Source organism: Fulmarus glacialis, unplaced genomic scaffold (assembly GCF_000690835.1).
Source record: "Fulmarus glacialis isolate BGI_N327 unplaced genomic scaffold, ASM69083v1 scaffold4382, whole genome shotgun sequence".
In the NCBI taxonomy this organism is placed as follows: domain Eukaryota; kingdom Metazoa; phylum Chordata; class Aves; order Procellariiformes; family Procellariidae; genus Fulmarus; species Fulmarus glacialis.
The window spans coordinates 1-17,552 of record NW_009199640.1 but is presented as its reverse complement, the minus strand read 5'-3'; the positions used below and the strand labels follow the sequence as shown (position 1 = coordinate 17,552).

The following is a 17,552-nucleotide window of genomic DNA, read 5'->3' as shown; positions in this document are numbered from 1 at the left end:
CTTCTGTAAGTTATAGGTAAATCCAGAGGTTCTCTGTGTTGATTAGGTCGCTTAGAGATGTTTATAGGTAAATCTTAAAAATACTGTTGGAAAAAAAAAGGCATTTTTTAATGGAAATGAAAGCATTGCTATGTGTTGTGGACAAACCAGAACTATTTGAAAATGTGAAGAATATAGTAAGAACTCCTGGGACTTTGGGGTTGTTGGCATCTGTTGGTCTGTATAGACATAACCAGCGTTTCTATGAAATGGTGAATCCAGGCAGCTTTTTGATGGTACTTTTGAAAAAGTGCAATCTTTAATTAAGGAAGAATCATGTTACGGGAAAGGTATTTCTTTTACAAGAACTGCGTGGATTGAGACACATGACCGAGCAATTCATGTTCTGTCCAGTAGAAGAAAAATGATGTATCTACACAGACACCAATGTCCTGGTAAAGTAGCAGATGCCTTTACAGTAGTGAATACACACGGGTGATAGAGATTGTCATGTTTATGCATTATTCTTTGAAGAAAAATAAAAAAACTAGTTAGCAAATTTTTGCATGCTCTTATTACCTCTAAATTTTAAGCTGTTCTTTCTTTTTTTAAAGCAAAAGAAGAGTGAAGTCCTGCTCCCTCTGATGTCAAAAGCGGATAAATCATTTACTCCGCTGGGAGAAAAAATGAGGATGTAACCCCTGTTCCAACTTGACCGATCTTGTGTTTTGTTTCTCCTTCTCCTTCTTCTCCTGTGGATGCTTTCAGAGTACCTTTTCCTTCTCCGACGATTCTTTCATTCCCCCAGGGAGCCAGTGGATGAAGTCCTCCAAATTCCCCCTTCGCTGCTGACATGCGGCGGGTGCCAGCAGAACATCGGGGACCGCTATTTCCTGAAAGCCATCGACCAGTACTGGCATGAAGACTGCCTCAGCTGCGACCTGTGCGGGTGCAGGCTCGGAGAAGTGGGGAGACGGTTGTATTACAAACTGGGCAGAAAGCTCTGCAGAAGGGACTATCTCAGGTACACAACCCGCTCCTTCTACCCTCGCTCCCCTTCTTTCTATCGTTTCAGCTTTGCTTATTCATTTACTTATAGCTAGTGAGCAAAGATCCATGAAGAAGTCGTTTTTGGTTACTCTTGACCGTAAAGCCTGACGGCAGTCGCAGTTGTAACGCAGCACCGTTTGCACGCTCAGGTTTACCATATGGGCTCATATATTTGGGGGGTTCGTGCACAGATGCTTTATGGTACTGCCGGGGTTCTTCTGTAAGTCATAGGTAAATCCAGAGGTTCTCCGTGTTGATTAGGTCGCTTAGAGATGTTTATAGGTTAAACCTTAAAAATCTTGTTGGATTAAAAAAAAAGCGTTTTTTAATGAAAATGAAAGCATTGCTATGTGTTATGGACAAACCAGAATTATTTGAAAATGTGAAGAATATAGTAAGAACTCCTGGGACTTTGGGGTTGCTGGCATTGATCAGTCTGCACAGCCATAACCTGACAGCTCCAGGCGAACCGCGCCGGGTCAGCGTGGGATTCTGGCAAGTAGAAATTGGGAAAAGGTGATGAATTTCAGCAAGCTCCCTCTGAGCTGACAATGAACCGGTTCCCCCGAATGGTTTTATGAAGTTCTGTGCTTCTCCAAGCATTGCCTTGGAGCCGAAAGGTATATAAAACCAGGTGCCAAGATCGGCGACTGATGAAAGATCATTTAGTTCTCTCATTTAAGAACACGGTATCCAAGGTAACCAAATTAAATTCATTTTTCTGATGCAGTAATATCAGCTCTATACGAGATGCTTCATTCCACTAGCCAGCAGGGCTGCTGTACCGGTCTGGTGTCTGAAGCCATCGCCTTTTATACTGGGATTGATCCCTGTCTTTTTCTGCATCGCTGGTAAAGTTATCTGGGATGCTTCAAGCAGAAGGATGCAATGTGCTGTATGTTTATGGCAAAGCTACAGCCAGTACAGGAAAGTTTGATTGCATTAATTTGGATCCAGTGGATTGATTGCACTAATTCGGATCCAGTGGATTTTTAGCGTTCTTAAGCCTGGTCCTGAATAGACAAGAATTTATCCATTTTGCTGAATCAGATCCTACAAATACCCTTGTTACAGGTATTTTCATTAACGTCTCTCTGCCTATCTGTTTTGCCAAAATGTGTAAGTAGAAGGATTAAATTGAGATGAAGGTATTTCACAAAAAATTTATAATAAGGGATCTTTACATTCTTGATTACAATTAAAGTGTATTGATCTTTGCTGTGCTGGCTGTGCACCATTTCTTCTACTGGATCCCTGCTGTCACAGGAGGTCTGTGGAACAGAATAATGGCATTTGATATTTTTTCAGCTACCTTACTGAAGGCTAATTTACCTGCCAATAAAAACTAAAACAAAATCTCAGTGGAGTTCCTACTTATGGTGTCCCTGAGCTTTGCCGATGGGAATTTTGCTAAGCAGAAACTAAGAACTGAGTTCTGCTAATGGGGCTGCTCATAAATACTCCACAGACACACGAGTCCAGCAGTGATCCAGTGTTAGTTACACTTTCCAAATTCTTTTCATCTTAAAATGGAAAAAACAGAAAGTATGGCAATACAATTAATGTATTTTCTTGCAGTGAAATTCAACGTTTTCATTTATTTAATAATGCAACATATAATATCTCTTCTCTCATTAATGAAAAATTTGGCAACCTTTGTGAAACCTTAGTATTACTTTCGTTGGGCAGAAGTAAACACTGACATCTCCTGGTAGACGGAAGAAACGATGTCTTTTCCCCTTAAAGGTATCTCCTAATTTAGTGGGCATTCTTTTTCCAGTTCGGAAGATGATATGAAGCAGGCACAGCACATGTAAGAGAAGTGTAGGAAAAACTCTTTCCAGAATTAGTATGGAAACTTAGAAGTCAACCTCGATAGGTGTACACTTTGAACAAGTAATACGTAGCATTTCTCCCCCCTTTTAAGAAAAAAACCCCAATATATTCATGCTTATTTGTTAATGATTTGACTTACCACCTGTAGCCAGCAGACTGCAGGAAAGGCTGGCGTTCACACATAGCCGAGGATGTCGCACTGCGCCAGGGGCACGGCAGGGGATGCTGTGAGGGCAATACACAGCAGGGCGTCCATTAGAGCCGCCTTCTGAGAGACAGTACCGTCGTGATCTCAGCAGGGTTCTTCCATGCAGATTAAAAAGCGGTCCAGATCATAAAATTGTTTGGGCTAGCATAAGTATCTCAAAGGTCTTAGCACGTATCCATCTGAAACCCAGCAGGAGGGACTTCATGGATATAGAAATGTTCGGGTTTGAAAGAATCTCCACTGTGGAGGCAACGACAAGAGGCAGGGGAGTCTTAGACCATGGCTTGTGTCAACTCCCTTCTGTAAACTACAATAGCAACAGCTGAAGATGGCAAAATTTATCAACAGAAAGGTAATTTCTACCGGTCATGGAAGTGGAAGTATTAGCATGGCACAACTTTATGCTCTGATCTGGGGAACCTTTACTCCTCCTGAAGCTGCTCAGCAATTCAGGATAAGGTCATTGATCAGAGAAGTCAATTCTGTTGAAAATAGGTGAGGACCTTGAACTTTCTACTTCAATTTTTGGGACTGCAAAGTTTAGAGTTCCACTGGGCGGCTTTCCATGTGACCTCTGTCTAACTTGGCAATACTATGACTATCGGATCAAGGCACTGATGTTGTGTTCTTGTTTTGATTTGGTTTTTCCCACCTCCCCAGCAAAGGAACTCTGCTTACTTCTCTGCTGTTGTTGTTTTAGGCTCTTTGGCCAAGACGGCCTCTGCGCCTCCTGCGACAAGCGAATCCGGGCTTACGAGATGACCATGCGGGTGAAGGACAAAGTGTATCACCTTGAATGCTTCAAATGTGCTGCCTGCCAGAAACACTTCTGTGTTGGGGACAGATACCTCCTCATCAACTCGGACATAGTATGTGAACAGGACATCTACGAGTGGACTAAGATAAATGGAATGATCTAGCAAAGACATGCCTCATAGTCTATAAAAGACATCTCACGGGCGACACCGATGCATAGCTGCAGTGAGGAGATCATCCCCTGAGCTATGGGCTTTGTCTAAAATGGGGGGAAAATACCTCGGAGTCGGCCCTTTGCAGGCAGTGCTACGTAGAATCTAAACTGCATAGAGGTGAAGAAGGGAGACCGCAGCAATAGTAGATAGACTGACTTCTCTTAACAAAGGCGTATGGACAATAACTGACAACAGCCACGTAGGCGAGGGTTGGGGAACAAACACAACGCGATAGCCAATTCTCCTAACTGGAAAAAGAGTAGGGACTTCTGTAAAGAGATGTTATGACTTTGTCACCTGCAGACTAGGATTGTGCAATTGAATTTTCTTTCCGTCTTGTTTTAGTTACTGAGTTTAGACGACAGCTCCTAATGTAGACATGAGGAAGAATACTGGAGGAAAAGGGCCATCATTTACGTGGTCATTCTATACGGCCTTACACTCTGGGTAGGAAAGAAAGCGGGAAGAGGGTGGGGGTTATTTCTGCATGGATTTTATTTTTCTTTGAGAATGAACAGTGCATCCTCTAGTCCCAACCTCTTCTTTATTAATAGTTGTTTTTGGGCACTGCTGTTTCAAGATGAGATGTTCCACAGATCATTTCTATACAAATATAAATCTAAAGAGTTGTTCAACTATTTTATTAACTTAGATTATATCAATAAAATATTTGTTGTGTGTAGTAAGACTCTGCAGCTTTAATAAAAATAACAGAAGATTTGAGTGTTGTTATTCCTTTTTTTGGAGTTCAGCTGGATTTTTTTGTTTGTATTATTTATTTTAATTTTTTCGTAGCAGGGTTTCTACACTTTGTCTACGGCTGATGCCTGCTGGATCCACTTAAGGTTGTGTTTCAAAGCAGTAATGTGAGAACACTGTAAGTGTTTGTAGAGTTCTTCTTTGTAAGAACTCTTTGTAGAGTTCTTCATGCTAACGAGAAATTAGGTAGTGGTGTAGGAGAAATTAGGTAGTGTTTCGTGACACTGAGGCTCTCTGGTGTTTATGAGGATGTTTTGAGGCTGGTGACCCACACAGAAATACATTTGGGTGTTACTTCGCAACGAAGACAGAGCCTATCTGATCTCAGAGGAGATCAGGTAAGATTAGGGGTGTTCTAGAAAGGTAGCTCCTCCTGATTTTGCTCTGGATTATTGAATCCAGTATAATATCAGTAGAGCCAATCAATACTTGCTAGTATCTAGAAAGAATTAAGTTCAGAGCCTTTCCCGCAAAGACTGTTGTCACTTGCTTCTTAAGCAGAAGGAAGTTTCTTAGGATTGTAGTAATACTAAGAACATGAGAAGTACACCTGGTCAGGCAAAAGTGGACATTCGGTATTTTACTCCCACAGAGACAAGTAGTGGGTGGTCAGGCGAGCGGGCACGACCTCCGCATGAAGCCTTCCCAGCTTGCAGGAAGGTCCAGTGAGCTTTGGGTGAGCTTGCCTTCAGACCCCTCTGCTTAACACCGACCCAGGGACCCATTCTCCGTGAGTTTGCCTAGTCTCTTTTTTTGACTCTTCGGCCTCCATGAAGTCCCAAAGGAACGATTTTCACAGTTTAATTCTGTGCTGTGTTTATTTCAAAACCTGTTGCCTGATAACTTTATTGGTTGACCACCATATTGTGAGAGAGAATGAATAGTCAACTCTTACCGCCTTTTTTTTTCACTATTCTTGACTTTAAAGACCTATATCATATTCCCTCCAACCTATTTTTTCTGAGATGAATAATCTAAGTTCCTTCTTGCATGAAAGCTGTTTCACGCCTCTGATAATCTCTGTTTACATCTCTGTATATGTTCTGGTCCTACGTTATCATTTTCAAGAGTGTCACTAGAACTGCACGTTGTGTTCAAACGTACTAAAAAAATAAAGCTTATGACACAGTTGAACAAGTCTGACAGTCCACTCAGAAGACAGCTGGCAGGTCCATTCACCCCATCAGTACTAACATGTAAGGAATAGCATCTAAGCATATGGATATCGATAATCTGATTATTTTCCATAAACCTGTCACCTAAGGGACCTCTCATCCAAGTGGCAGTACTGACCAATGACAACATTTTGCATTTTACAATGGATATTTTGCATTTTACAATGGATACTCTGAGACCAATTTTTTCTTTTCTTGCTTTTGTTGTCACAACTAGCATTGGGGACAAAACCTTTAAATCTTATTGTAAGTGAAGTTGGATACTACACAGAGGACAGAATGAGCTCATGCTTGACAAATACAGTTTGAGGGCTCTGTGATTTAGCTCTTCCCAAGTGATACGCTGACCTCTGGAGGCCATAATTCTAATTCTTAGCCTAAAATGTATCCCTGCCAGCACAAGCAAGAAAGCTATGTACCCAGGGAAACTACAGCTATCATCTCTCTTCTCCCTCGGAGGCTCCTCGCAAATATTCTCTCCAGCTAGAAACGAAGTCTCCATACCCCTGGTAGTTTACAGAGCTCGCTGGATGTCAGCAGGATGCTGTCGCAGGGTGGAGGTCACCATCGTGCTTCGGGTCGGAGCGTGGGAGCACATACACGCAGTGAGCTGCGCATCACCAGACAAGGTAGTACCAGCAGCTTCGTGGCTGATGCCTCTGAAGCTCTCCAGGTCGTCATGCCCTGCCATGTCATTGCGACGTCCCTCTCAGAGCCCCTCTTCTTTCGCCCCCTCTCCTTTCCCCGAAAAAATATACCTCGATAGCACTATTGTACGAGCAGGGCGGAGGAGTGCTTACGGCTTCATGAACATCTACTAGTTCACGGCAAGAAAATTTTGCAGATGATGGCTACCAGCTATAAAGCTGATTTTTCTGTGGTCACACGCTAATGATGGAGACGAACAGGTATGAAAGGGAGCGTCACACGCTGGGGAGGCGGGGAGACTGGGACTCCGCTCCATCCCACCGCGCTGCCAGCTGAAGGGTCTCTGCACGAAGACCACGCGTCTCAGATCACCGGTAGCCACCTGCCGATGGTCCCGACCGTGTGAGGGGCAGCGGGGGATAAAATGAGCTTCCCTTTGACAAAGCAAACCATGATTTTGACTTTTCAGAATTGCTATGAAGAGGTTTTGAGCCACATCCTGATCTCCTATAGCATGATGGTGTAACTGACTCTAAAATAACTGCAATCACAGTTACACCAGCATAACGATGGCATCGATGTGGTCAGAACCAACTGAGGTCATTGCAGGTGAGAGTTTTGACACTTGTTCCCTAAAACCTTCCCAGTGCAATTTTTAACCTTACTCAGCATGCTGCAGAGCTGATTTTCATGATTCCACCTCACAGAGAGGTTTGACTGAAAATTTAGTGTAAGGGGCCTCGTTAACATCTGGGTTAAGATTAGGTAAGCGTGTCAATAGTTCAGGGAGGCTTTGTGGTTTTGCGCTAACGAGAGCAAGATCCGTGTTTTGTTCCCACATCAGAAAGTATTTCCTGTGTGACTTTTGGCAAGTTAGCTAAATATTCTGCTTCTCAGTTGCCTGCCTGTAAAATGGAGATATTACCACTTATTCTGTAAAATATCATTTAAAACTTCCTAATGGAACTTCACTCATTATTTTGTGTAAGGTATCATTTACAAAGGAAAATACATTTTAAAACCTAAGCGGGTATATTTGTAAAGGAAGGACGCTGCAGGGCCCACAGTGGATATTCTTATTTTGTTATAAGACCACCAGTTTTATCTAGTCTATATATGTAACTAGATACAGTTATGTATCTAGTTATCTATATATGTAACTAGATACTAGATATGTAACTTCAGAAAGGGCTTCAGCTGATCTGGAAAATGACAACTTGTGCCAGAAGAAGAGCCTCCACTTGAGCAGTAGTATTACTCTACTTTTATAATTACACCAGTCTGTGGGTGGACTTTTCCCTGCCAAATTCCTAACTCTTGCTCTCCGGATCCAGGAGGAGAGAGAACAGATTTCTCTTGGAATTAGTGTAACCAACACTTCACCTCCATCCTCATCTCAAGTATGTAAGGCCTCTCTCCTGAAATCACAAGAAAATAAAACGTTCCAAAAACAACGGCGAAAATAAAAGCAAAGATGATTTAAAGGCATAGGCAAAAAGCACAATAATCTGAATATGGCTTCATCAGCTGATACTCAAATGCATTGCCCTTTATGTGTTTTGAATATCAGCAGTATTTTAAAAGGCGTATCAGCCTTCAAGATTTCCCTTCTTTGTCCCCATTATTCAATGCCACAGTAGGAAGATGAGAGCATTACCGTTGATATCACTTTTTTAATTCTATGCCCTTGAATAAGGGCAATAAGAACCCCGCATAATAGAGTTTTCAGCGGAGAGAGTAAATGGGAATCGGTTGTTAATTCAATACAGGATACAGAAGCTGTCTCTCCCATCTCTTTTTCTCAAGGTAATACTGTGCCTCCAATTGTCATTATACCCAAGAATCAAATTATTTGAATTCTGGACACATCAGCACAAAACCGAAGACTCCCTGCCAATTTTGTAGCCTGCTTGGAAGAGAACATCAGAGAGCATCACTCATTTATACGACTGCCAGCCTGAGACTGTAAATTCAGAAAACAAGAAGGCCTCAGGTGCTGCACTTTAACATGTCTCTCCCCCCCCAAATCACCCCCCCTCGCACCCCATCACATGCAAGGCAACACTTTATCTCTGAAAGGCAAAAGCTTTCAAGCATCTGCCAGGGTGAGCATGGACTGTGTGGCCTGCATGTGAACTGAAAATGGGACTATTAAGTATATTAATTGATAACAGTCGTTTGCGACTTTGAAGTAGATTCATGACACTTGGAAAAAATAATCTATAAAGATTGTTGTTGCTGTAAAAAGACAGTGCAGCATCAGCTTATTTCACTTGCAGCGGGTTCATCTCTTTTATAGAGCATACTGCACTGCAGGCAAAGGGAATTTTAATGGACACTGGAAAAAATTATCTATTCCTCTGTCCCATGACAAAAAAGAAACTATAAAAAGACATAGAACAGAGAGATTGAGATACGATATCAGAAAACATTTAAGGAACTATAATTAAATTAAGATTCAGAAGTCTGTCAATGAGATGAAGATTAAACTGGCAGAAAGTTGAACCTTGTTCGAAGCAACTTGTTCCCTCCTGCTGTGGGTTGTTTTGTACCAGGCTAATGAGAAGGCGTATCTCTGAAAGGTTCCTAATAAACCAGCAGATCTCTGACGGTTAATTAGTAAACATATTTTGCAGGAGTATACCACGTTCCATTTAACGCTTTTCGAGTGCCTTGCAAGCATTAATCCATTAATGCATTACTCTCTCCTTTTTTAAGCTACAAGCCCTGCTCCACGGGTGGGGAAACTGAGGCACAAAATGAACATGACCTGCTTAAAGATCACACAGTAACTCAGCCAAACCTCTACGAGAGCAGAAGTTAGATCTCTTGGCTTGAGCGTGACCATTCAGCCATGGACCACTTGGCAACCGCTGACGGAGCAGGTATGGGTACCGCATGGCCTGACCTGTCAGACGATGGGGATCTCAAATACATTCTGAATGTCAGAGAGCAGTCTCAAATAGCATTTTATATGGATTTTTGCTACGAGTTTTGCCTGACAGTGATATACATCCCTCCCTGCATGACAGACAATCCGGTATATAAAGCTTAGCCGTGATTGTGGCATCAGAAGTTAACAGCCTAGGGGGACATTTGGGGATGGGTAGTAAAAACCCATGAACTTCGGCTAAAATAGATGCATTTGATGACATCTATAGCTTATTCTTCAAGTACAGAGAGCGAGCCACCATTTCACTCTCTGTGGCAACACTCAAGCAATGCCTGATGCACCCGTAAGCCCCCTTATCTCTGTTCTTCGCCAACAGCAAAGGGATGGTCAAAAAGCTCCTGTTAAACTGTTTCTCTATTAAAAATTTAGTTTTCAAATATTTAATTTTCGGGGGTGAAGAACAGATCATGCATCAAAAACCCATTTAAGATTTTCAGGGAAAAGATTTTCTTTTTTTAATGAAGAGGTTGAATACACTTTTTGCTGAATGCTTCCCGATCACCCCTGCTCTCTCTCTGGCCTGTTCTGGGTACATTTATACATCGGCATAATGCAGCGAAGCCTGTAACCAACTGCAAGAAGTTTGACTTCTGCAGAGGTGCTGGAATGGGGGAGCAAGGAGGGATGCTGTGACAGTAGTGACTGGGCTAGGGAAGAGTAGCTGTTGCTCTGCAGTGTTGAGAGAGGAATAACCTTTGAAAGCCATGACCCAAGAGAAGGAACTCCTTTTGTAGTCCAGCAGCTCTGTGCCAGCTACCTTTCACACCATTGCTGAGATGTTTCCTCTTCAGGGCTGTATCTTCTTGGCTTGGTTGGTAAAAGCTTGCATTAAGGCGGCTATGAAAGAAGCCTAAAAAGCGAGGCAGGCTTTTGTTTCCTTGTTTTGGTTAATCATTGCAGCCCTCTGTCTAAAAGACAAAAAAGTAAAAGCATTTCTCTTGCGTGAAAGCTGCCATGAATGTTTGCCGGGCTACTCAGGGCAAAAAAAGATCTGGAAGCAGTGGTGCAGCAGCCCAGCAAACCAGCACCTGAGGTACAAGCGAGGAGGCAAAAGCCCCTGGATACAACAGCTGAGAGTTTAGAAGAGTTATTCGTAACCGACTGATGATCCTCATATTAGTGAAATACTGTACAATGACTCCTGCGCTCTGCGTGTAGCTTCCACAACGTAAGATGTCAGCGACAAGATGTATTTTCCCTTTCTACGGCAGTAGATTTGGGTGCTTGTTAGTACAGGCAGTAGCTTTTCAAGCTGGGCCCTTGACTTCAGTCTCCAGCCTTCTGACTTTTTTAGACCCCTGATTCTGGGCTGGGATTAGGGCTTTGGTTTTCTTCTCTCCTCAGATATGTGTCTTGCATATCAGGTAACTTTACCAATGTGTTTCACAACACCTGCAAACTGGTTTTGAGATACAGATGATTTACTTATTTACATTTATTTTAAAGAGACAATCACAATAAACTGAAATTCTTCTACAATAAGACACATAGTCTTCAGCCTGACAATATCCCAACGCGGCTTGACAGCTACCCAAAACAGCGCTTAGATATCATGTTGATATCTCATTAAAAAGATCTAAGAGCTGCAATCATCAACCTAAGGATGCTTTGCAACACTGGGAAATTCTTGGTCAGCTCCAAAGACAACGCTCCATCACAACGTGGTTATGGTTTTTTTGCAGTCGGTAGGTGCGAGCGAGCGCCGAACGAGCTGCCGTGCAGTCGCCCTGGAATTCTTGGAGCTGGACCAGCAGCGAGTTTGACCCAACATGCATGAGAAGCGTGTTGTTCAGCTGATAAGGAAACTGAGAACGTGCATCAGCAAATACAGTTTGTTTATCTCGTAATAACTGTTTTTGAGTAGTACAAGCAGAAAGAGGCCGGGTCTGCACTAGACAGATAAGAGCTCTGACCGAAAGGACGACCAAAGGTTGCACCAGGCCTCCTGGAAACTTCAAAAGAGAAGCCTTCGGTGGGAATGGATGACTAAGGGAACTGCAAAGGGCTTCTGGAGTCTTTTATCTTCGTGCTACCTCTTCAAATCCAGCTCAACACTTCAGTCATTTATTGTTGCCATCGTCTGATGAATGTACGCTGGGCTCAGCCTTGTTCCTACTGCACGGGTGTTTGTAGCCAAAAAAAACCCCACCGCTGCGTCCGCGGCTAACCAGTTAACAATCTCAGCTAACAACCTAACGAAACAGCGCGTGGAGCTGAAAAGTGAGCTGCTATCTGGTTTGTACAGATGGGTTTTTTTAGGTCAGGAAAGACTCAATAGCAGCAGAATTTTCTCTAGGGGTGCCCCGTTATTCTCCATGTTCCTCAGGTAGAGACAGACCTTCTGAGCTCCCAGACAAAACAACCAGGGTCCCAGCACTTTCCACAAGATAGGAAATGTTCCTCCCGTCCTTGCTTTCAGCAGGGTCTCGCACACATCCCTTAGGCCGTGAATCATGCCATTGCACCAGGAATCGCACACAGTAAAAAAGCTGTAAGCACATGAAATATTCCTGAGGCTTTATTACTGTCTTTTTACCAAGTTAAGTTTGAAATAAGCAATCTTGGTCTCCTGTGAGCTTTGCCGGTGTTATTCTTTGTCAGTATTAATCCAGCACGCACAGCTGTATACGTACAAAACCTGACAGCAGGTTTTGCTGGCCTGTGATGAAGGCACCTACTGATAATCCACTGCACTGAGTTTCTCTTCTACACTATCTGCTTAATTTAATGTGTTAGCTCTTGGATACAAGAATCATGCCTTTCTATGCTATTCATGCTCTGTAAAGTAAGGAAACTTCATTTTTGATACCTTCACGGGTTAATGTTTACATTTGTAGCAGTATCTTATATTTGATTTATGTGAAAGAGGTTGATATGAAAGGAAAACAAACTCTGAGCTAAGCAACCCTGGGAAAGAATAAAACTTGGGTACGTCAGTTTGTGTCAGCATGGACTCTTTCATCTGAAGAAAAAAGCCCAGTCTACTAAAATTACTAAGTGGGATTCCAAACTCTGCAAACGTACATAAATATTTTAGACCCATTTCGGAGCTAGGAATCTGAGACAAAAAGATTCGCTAATAAAAAAAGACAAGCCTAAAGTCACAGAGCACCTTGACCGTGCTGCGCAAGATCAGGGAGGACCAGAGGTGGCTTTTTGCCAACCTTAGGCAACCGACGTAGACAAGAGCATCCACGTAGGGCTGTCTCACAATTCCAGATAGACTGGCCACAGTTATATTGCCACAGTGCTCCTTCCTTAGCTCACCTCGGCGTCAGGACCCGCAGGGGTCAGAGGCACGAGGACATGAGGCTCAAATTCGGCTCGTGACCTTCTGCGCTAAGGGACCTGCCTGGATTACTGCACATGGCGTACCTTGTAGGGTCCAGAAGGACGAAAGCTGGGAGCAGACTCTGGCTACGGTTGCGTCGAGTCTTTCACTAGATAAAGTCCATTGGTTGAATTCTTGGCGATTCCTTTGACTTCATTTGACCTTGGAGCTGTCAAGGCTAATTTACCATCGTGTGAGAGAGCTTCAAGAGGGGTGGTGGTGTTGGCTGTGTCTACGTGGCAGGGTTTTTTTTTTTAAATCTATGAAGAAGGGATTTTTTTTTAAACCATTGTTTCATTCTGTAGGAGGCAGCCTGAAGCTGTATTCTGACAGATATCCCATTTGTTACTAAAATGTCCGACAAGCTCCTATGTAATATTTAGTTTATTTACGTACACATTTCACTGAAGTTCTGGCTCTGATCCCTTTAGCTACCTCTCCGTCATCTTTCAAATCTCATCTGAGATTCACTGGTGTGAAGCCTGAAAAAGTGATTTGGTTATCAGTTCGTAAATCCCTCACCTTTCAGAGGACCGCTGAACTATCTTTATGTTCATGTGATTCATTGGAGTCACTGCATAATCATCCAGCTCCCATTTTTAATTCTCTTACCTTACTCCTCCCATGCTCTTTATTACAGCCACTCATTGTGTTCTGGTTAATTTTAGATGATCGGATTTCCAAGCAAAGGTCATTGCCTAATTGTTCCTATGCAGCCCTGACCTTACTGCATCTTTGCTACAGCAAAGAACAAACCCAATAATAATAGTATAATAACAATACAAATTTTCTGGACCTCAGCTTCTTTCCTACTACCAATTCCCCAAGCTGTCTACTCACCTCAAAGTCTCAGTTTTGCCCATTTATTATTGTCCACTTAGAGCACTAAGAAGCTGATCTTGTGAAATGTAAACCATGCCCTGACCAAAAATCTTTGCACATTAGGTAAATTTCAAGAGATGCTCAGCACCCGGTGGTAGAGATCCCTAATGTGTCGTTTCATTAGATTTTCAATAAGTAAAAATAAATGAAGGATGCTAAAAGCCTCATTATCTTTCAAAGATTAAACATGGGATGCGCGAAGCAATCTGAGAAATTTTCAGCCTGAGGAATACCTCTGATATATTTAGCCATTTGGGCTCCAAGACTGGTGATAATGGAAGAAAAACTAGGCTCCATTATTAAAATGGAAAAGAGCATTTATGTCTAGACTGAGCTGGAAAAATGCCATGATAATTTACCTGTGTCCACAGTTTGTGCAGCTGTCAGTTATTTGATGGAGAATGCAAAGCCTGCTGTGGGTAAAACATCTAAATGCTACAATTTTAAGTGGGTTTATGTTTGCTTTTGGTTTTTTGGGGTTTTGTTTGTTGCAAATTTTTTGTTCAGCTTCAGGAACAGATATTTCTCTTTTACTATATGTTCTTCGCAATTATTAGGAGATCCATTAGGAAAGTAAAATGACAGCTCTTCGATGCACACTGGAGGAGCCCCTAGCCTAACCAGTGTGGATAATTAATTTTTATAACTAACTCCTGCAGAACTATAGGCCACTCCATCTCCATCTTCACCGCCGCCTAAGCCCCCAAGTAACATGGGTCCTGGATACATTTCCCCATGCTGCAATCACACCTCTGACTGTGGAAAGACTGCCCGTTAACTCTCAGAAAAGAAACAAAGATCTAGAAACCTTGAGAGTTGCGGATGTGGAGCTCTCCTCATCCACTCACTGCGGTGTTGGCGATGGTGGAAATTTAAATGCGAACCCACTTTCCAGACAGTTTAAGCTAATACACTTATTTTGGAAGGGCAGTAGGTAAGAAACAGTGTGTTAATTGCTGCAGTTCAGATGACCAGCAGTAGTTTACGAAACTGTAGTAACCTCATTCCTTGCAAATACGTGCCCAGCTCGAACGTATGCACACACCAGTTACTGTCACTGATACTATCTGCCAAACCCCCAGTCTCATGGCAAAGTACTTTTCCTAATTTCTCATCTTTCCAGGCACTGTTGCAGATCTTGAGAAATCATTCAGCTGTTTTTCTGTAGCTTGGCACATCATTTCCGTGATGACTCCCCATTCTTTAATCCCCTGATTTCCTTGGTGTTGTGAAGATTTGGAGGCATTTATGCTCATTGGCCATCTTGAGCAGGTATAGTTAGAAAGTTAAGAGCAGTTATGAACTTTTGAAAGATGATGTTACAAACTGCCTCTTTTTGGGATGGAAGATGATCATTGAAATGTGTGATTATCAAACCTGATAACTTCATAAATTGTTATGCATTTTCTGCTTCCTTAGCAAAACCATGAAGACACCTTTCTTATTGTTTTTGTATTTCCTTCTGTTACAGTTTCTACTTTGCTAGCAAATCTTGATTATTTGGCTTCCTTTTCACCCACTGAATTATTTTATTTCAAAAATTCCAGAAGTGTTTTAATTGTTCAAGGTAATACATGCTTTATGTTATGCATAAAGGATAACATATACAGGAAGCATATGACATATGAATACTTTTTAGTCTGTCTGCTCTTGGTTTTCTAGGTTTTTTCAGTCTGTATGATGTTTCATACTGCTCTGACAGGCAAACGTTATTTAATGCTGTGGGCTGTTGTTCAGAATGCAAAGGAAAATTCAGACCGTGACATGGCATTATACCAATAATAGAGGGATGTAAACACTAAAATAGGAGCAAACAGCAAATGAGAAAGAAAGGTAAAGAAGGAATTTGAGAAAGAAAAAAATACAGAGTGTAGTTTGTACAATTTTATGAAATACCTAACTTGGCTGTTTGAGGGACGAAATCCTCCCCAAAATACACACGCATTACATGGAAGTCATCTCATGTCAATTTACATGGAATTACATCAAATCAAATGGAGCACAACAGGAGCAGAGGAAGATGGATTCAGCCGTTGAAACAACATGAAAGAGTTCCAGCAGGTTTTCAGAATGAAAATTGAAAGTGCCACAAAGGGAAAGGAGTCCCCTCAAGACAATATTAGAAAATTAAACAGTAGATTTTCATTATTTGAAAAAAAAGGTAACAATTGACAACTGTCAACCCATGCAAGCCTTAGAACTATGCAAGTACTAGAAGCAATACTATCCAGGCTTTGGATCTATCTTTTGGCAAAACCTGACAGAAATAAAGAATTACGTAGCTTCTCTTAGCTCTGCATTGTTAGATTTTCATGGACCACAAAACCAAGAACAAACACAAATACGAGTAATAGCATTTTAGTAACATTTCAAATATACTTTCAGCATTGTATTTTCTTCTCTACAGGGAACTTTACAATTATACAAATTATAAAGGACAAAAATCTCCCCAACAGCTAGCAAAAACGCAGTCATATAACCACTAGCTTGTTCCTTTTCAGTTCTTATTTGAGTGATGTTGCTAGGACAATCAACTGTTTCAATAACGTGCTACTGGTATCTGAAAAAGAAGAGAGAAAAAAGGATTAGTAGTGTAAAATCATGCAGCAGAAACAATTCCTTCTATGAAATCAGAACATTTAACTCACTAAAGATGAGGGACATAAAAAGAATAGTTGCTTTTTTTTCTGCAGCTGTCACAGTCTGATTTTTACCACATAAAATGTGATCTATTTAATATTTATCTACCTCAGAGGATGCTTGTGAAGCTCAATTCACCGTTTGTGAAATGGTTTGGGATTCTTAGTTTTACAGGGCTATAGCATTATAAATTAATGATTTTTGTGACTGTATTATCTACTAGTTACTTTTGCTGAGCAAACAGGTATTGCTTGTTGAGTTCGAAATGTTTCACCTGCAACATCTCGGGTTTGACACACTTTCACTCAACTCGAGATTTCTGCAGGCTAGCTGACAGCTGGAAGCTGGTGGGTCTGTGGTCTGTGGCTCAGGAGAGGACGTGGCCAGGGGTTTGGGTTCCAGCGGCGACAACGCTTGGCGACGCAGTCGTGTCTGAGACACTGGGCTTCTTCACACAGACCTGGGAGCTTGGCAGCACAAGACCTCAGGTTTGCAAAAATTTCCACATTCCTATTGCAAAGCCAGGACTCAGAACCCTCCTTGAAGGTCTTAGAGGAAATCAGTTCTAGGGACAGTGTTCTGGAAAAGATGTTTTTCTGAAATGCATTAAAATGAAATGAAAATACGCTTTCTCTGAAAACATGTTTCTTTTCAATAAAATGTGGAAGAAAGTTAAAAAAAAATCTGGTATTTGCATGTACCCTTAAGATGCAATGCAACTTTTTGTTTTAATGATACTCATCTAGTAAGTTTATTTTCCCATCTATGTGTACCATAACCTTTTTAATTTCAGTCCTAGTGGATCCATTACAATCAGCCTTTAGAGGCTGATTATACAAGCAGGTTTGTATTTGTCTCGTCAGTGCTATTCTAATATTAATTCTTGTTCCTTTGGTAAACAGAAAACTACAAAGCAATCGCAAGCAACCCGATGTTGGAAGTAGTCAGCATCTTCCAGGGACGTCCATGGTTTGATCCTACCAGCACGTACCCACATGAAGATTCAGTGGTCCAAGTACTCCAGCTGAACACAAATTATTTTTCTGTTTCAGGAAAACAAATTAAGAAGCTTGACCTCTTAACATTCTTTAAAAGCAAAGCCTAGCTTCGTGCGCACGTG

General features: G+C 41.8%; 1 protein-coding gene across 1 annotated transcript; it reads left to right on the top strand.

The window, feature by feature from the left end:
• Nucleotides 1-787: 787 nt before the first annotated feature.
• On the top strand, nucleotides 788-4,579 carry LMO2 (LIM domain only 2 (rhombotin-like 1); the record flags this gene model as incomplete). Its single annotated transcript, XM_009573314.1, has 2 exons — nucleotides 788-1,003; nucleotides 3,774-4,579. Coding segments are annotated over 2 exons (436 nt in total), but the record flags the coding sequence as incomplete, so codon positions are not given.
• Between the last annotated feature and the right edge of the window lie 12,973 nt (nucleotides 4,580-17,552).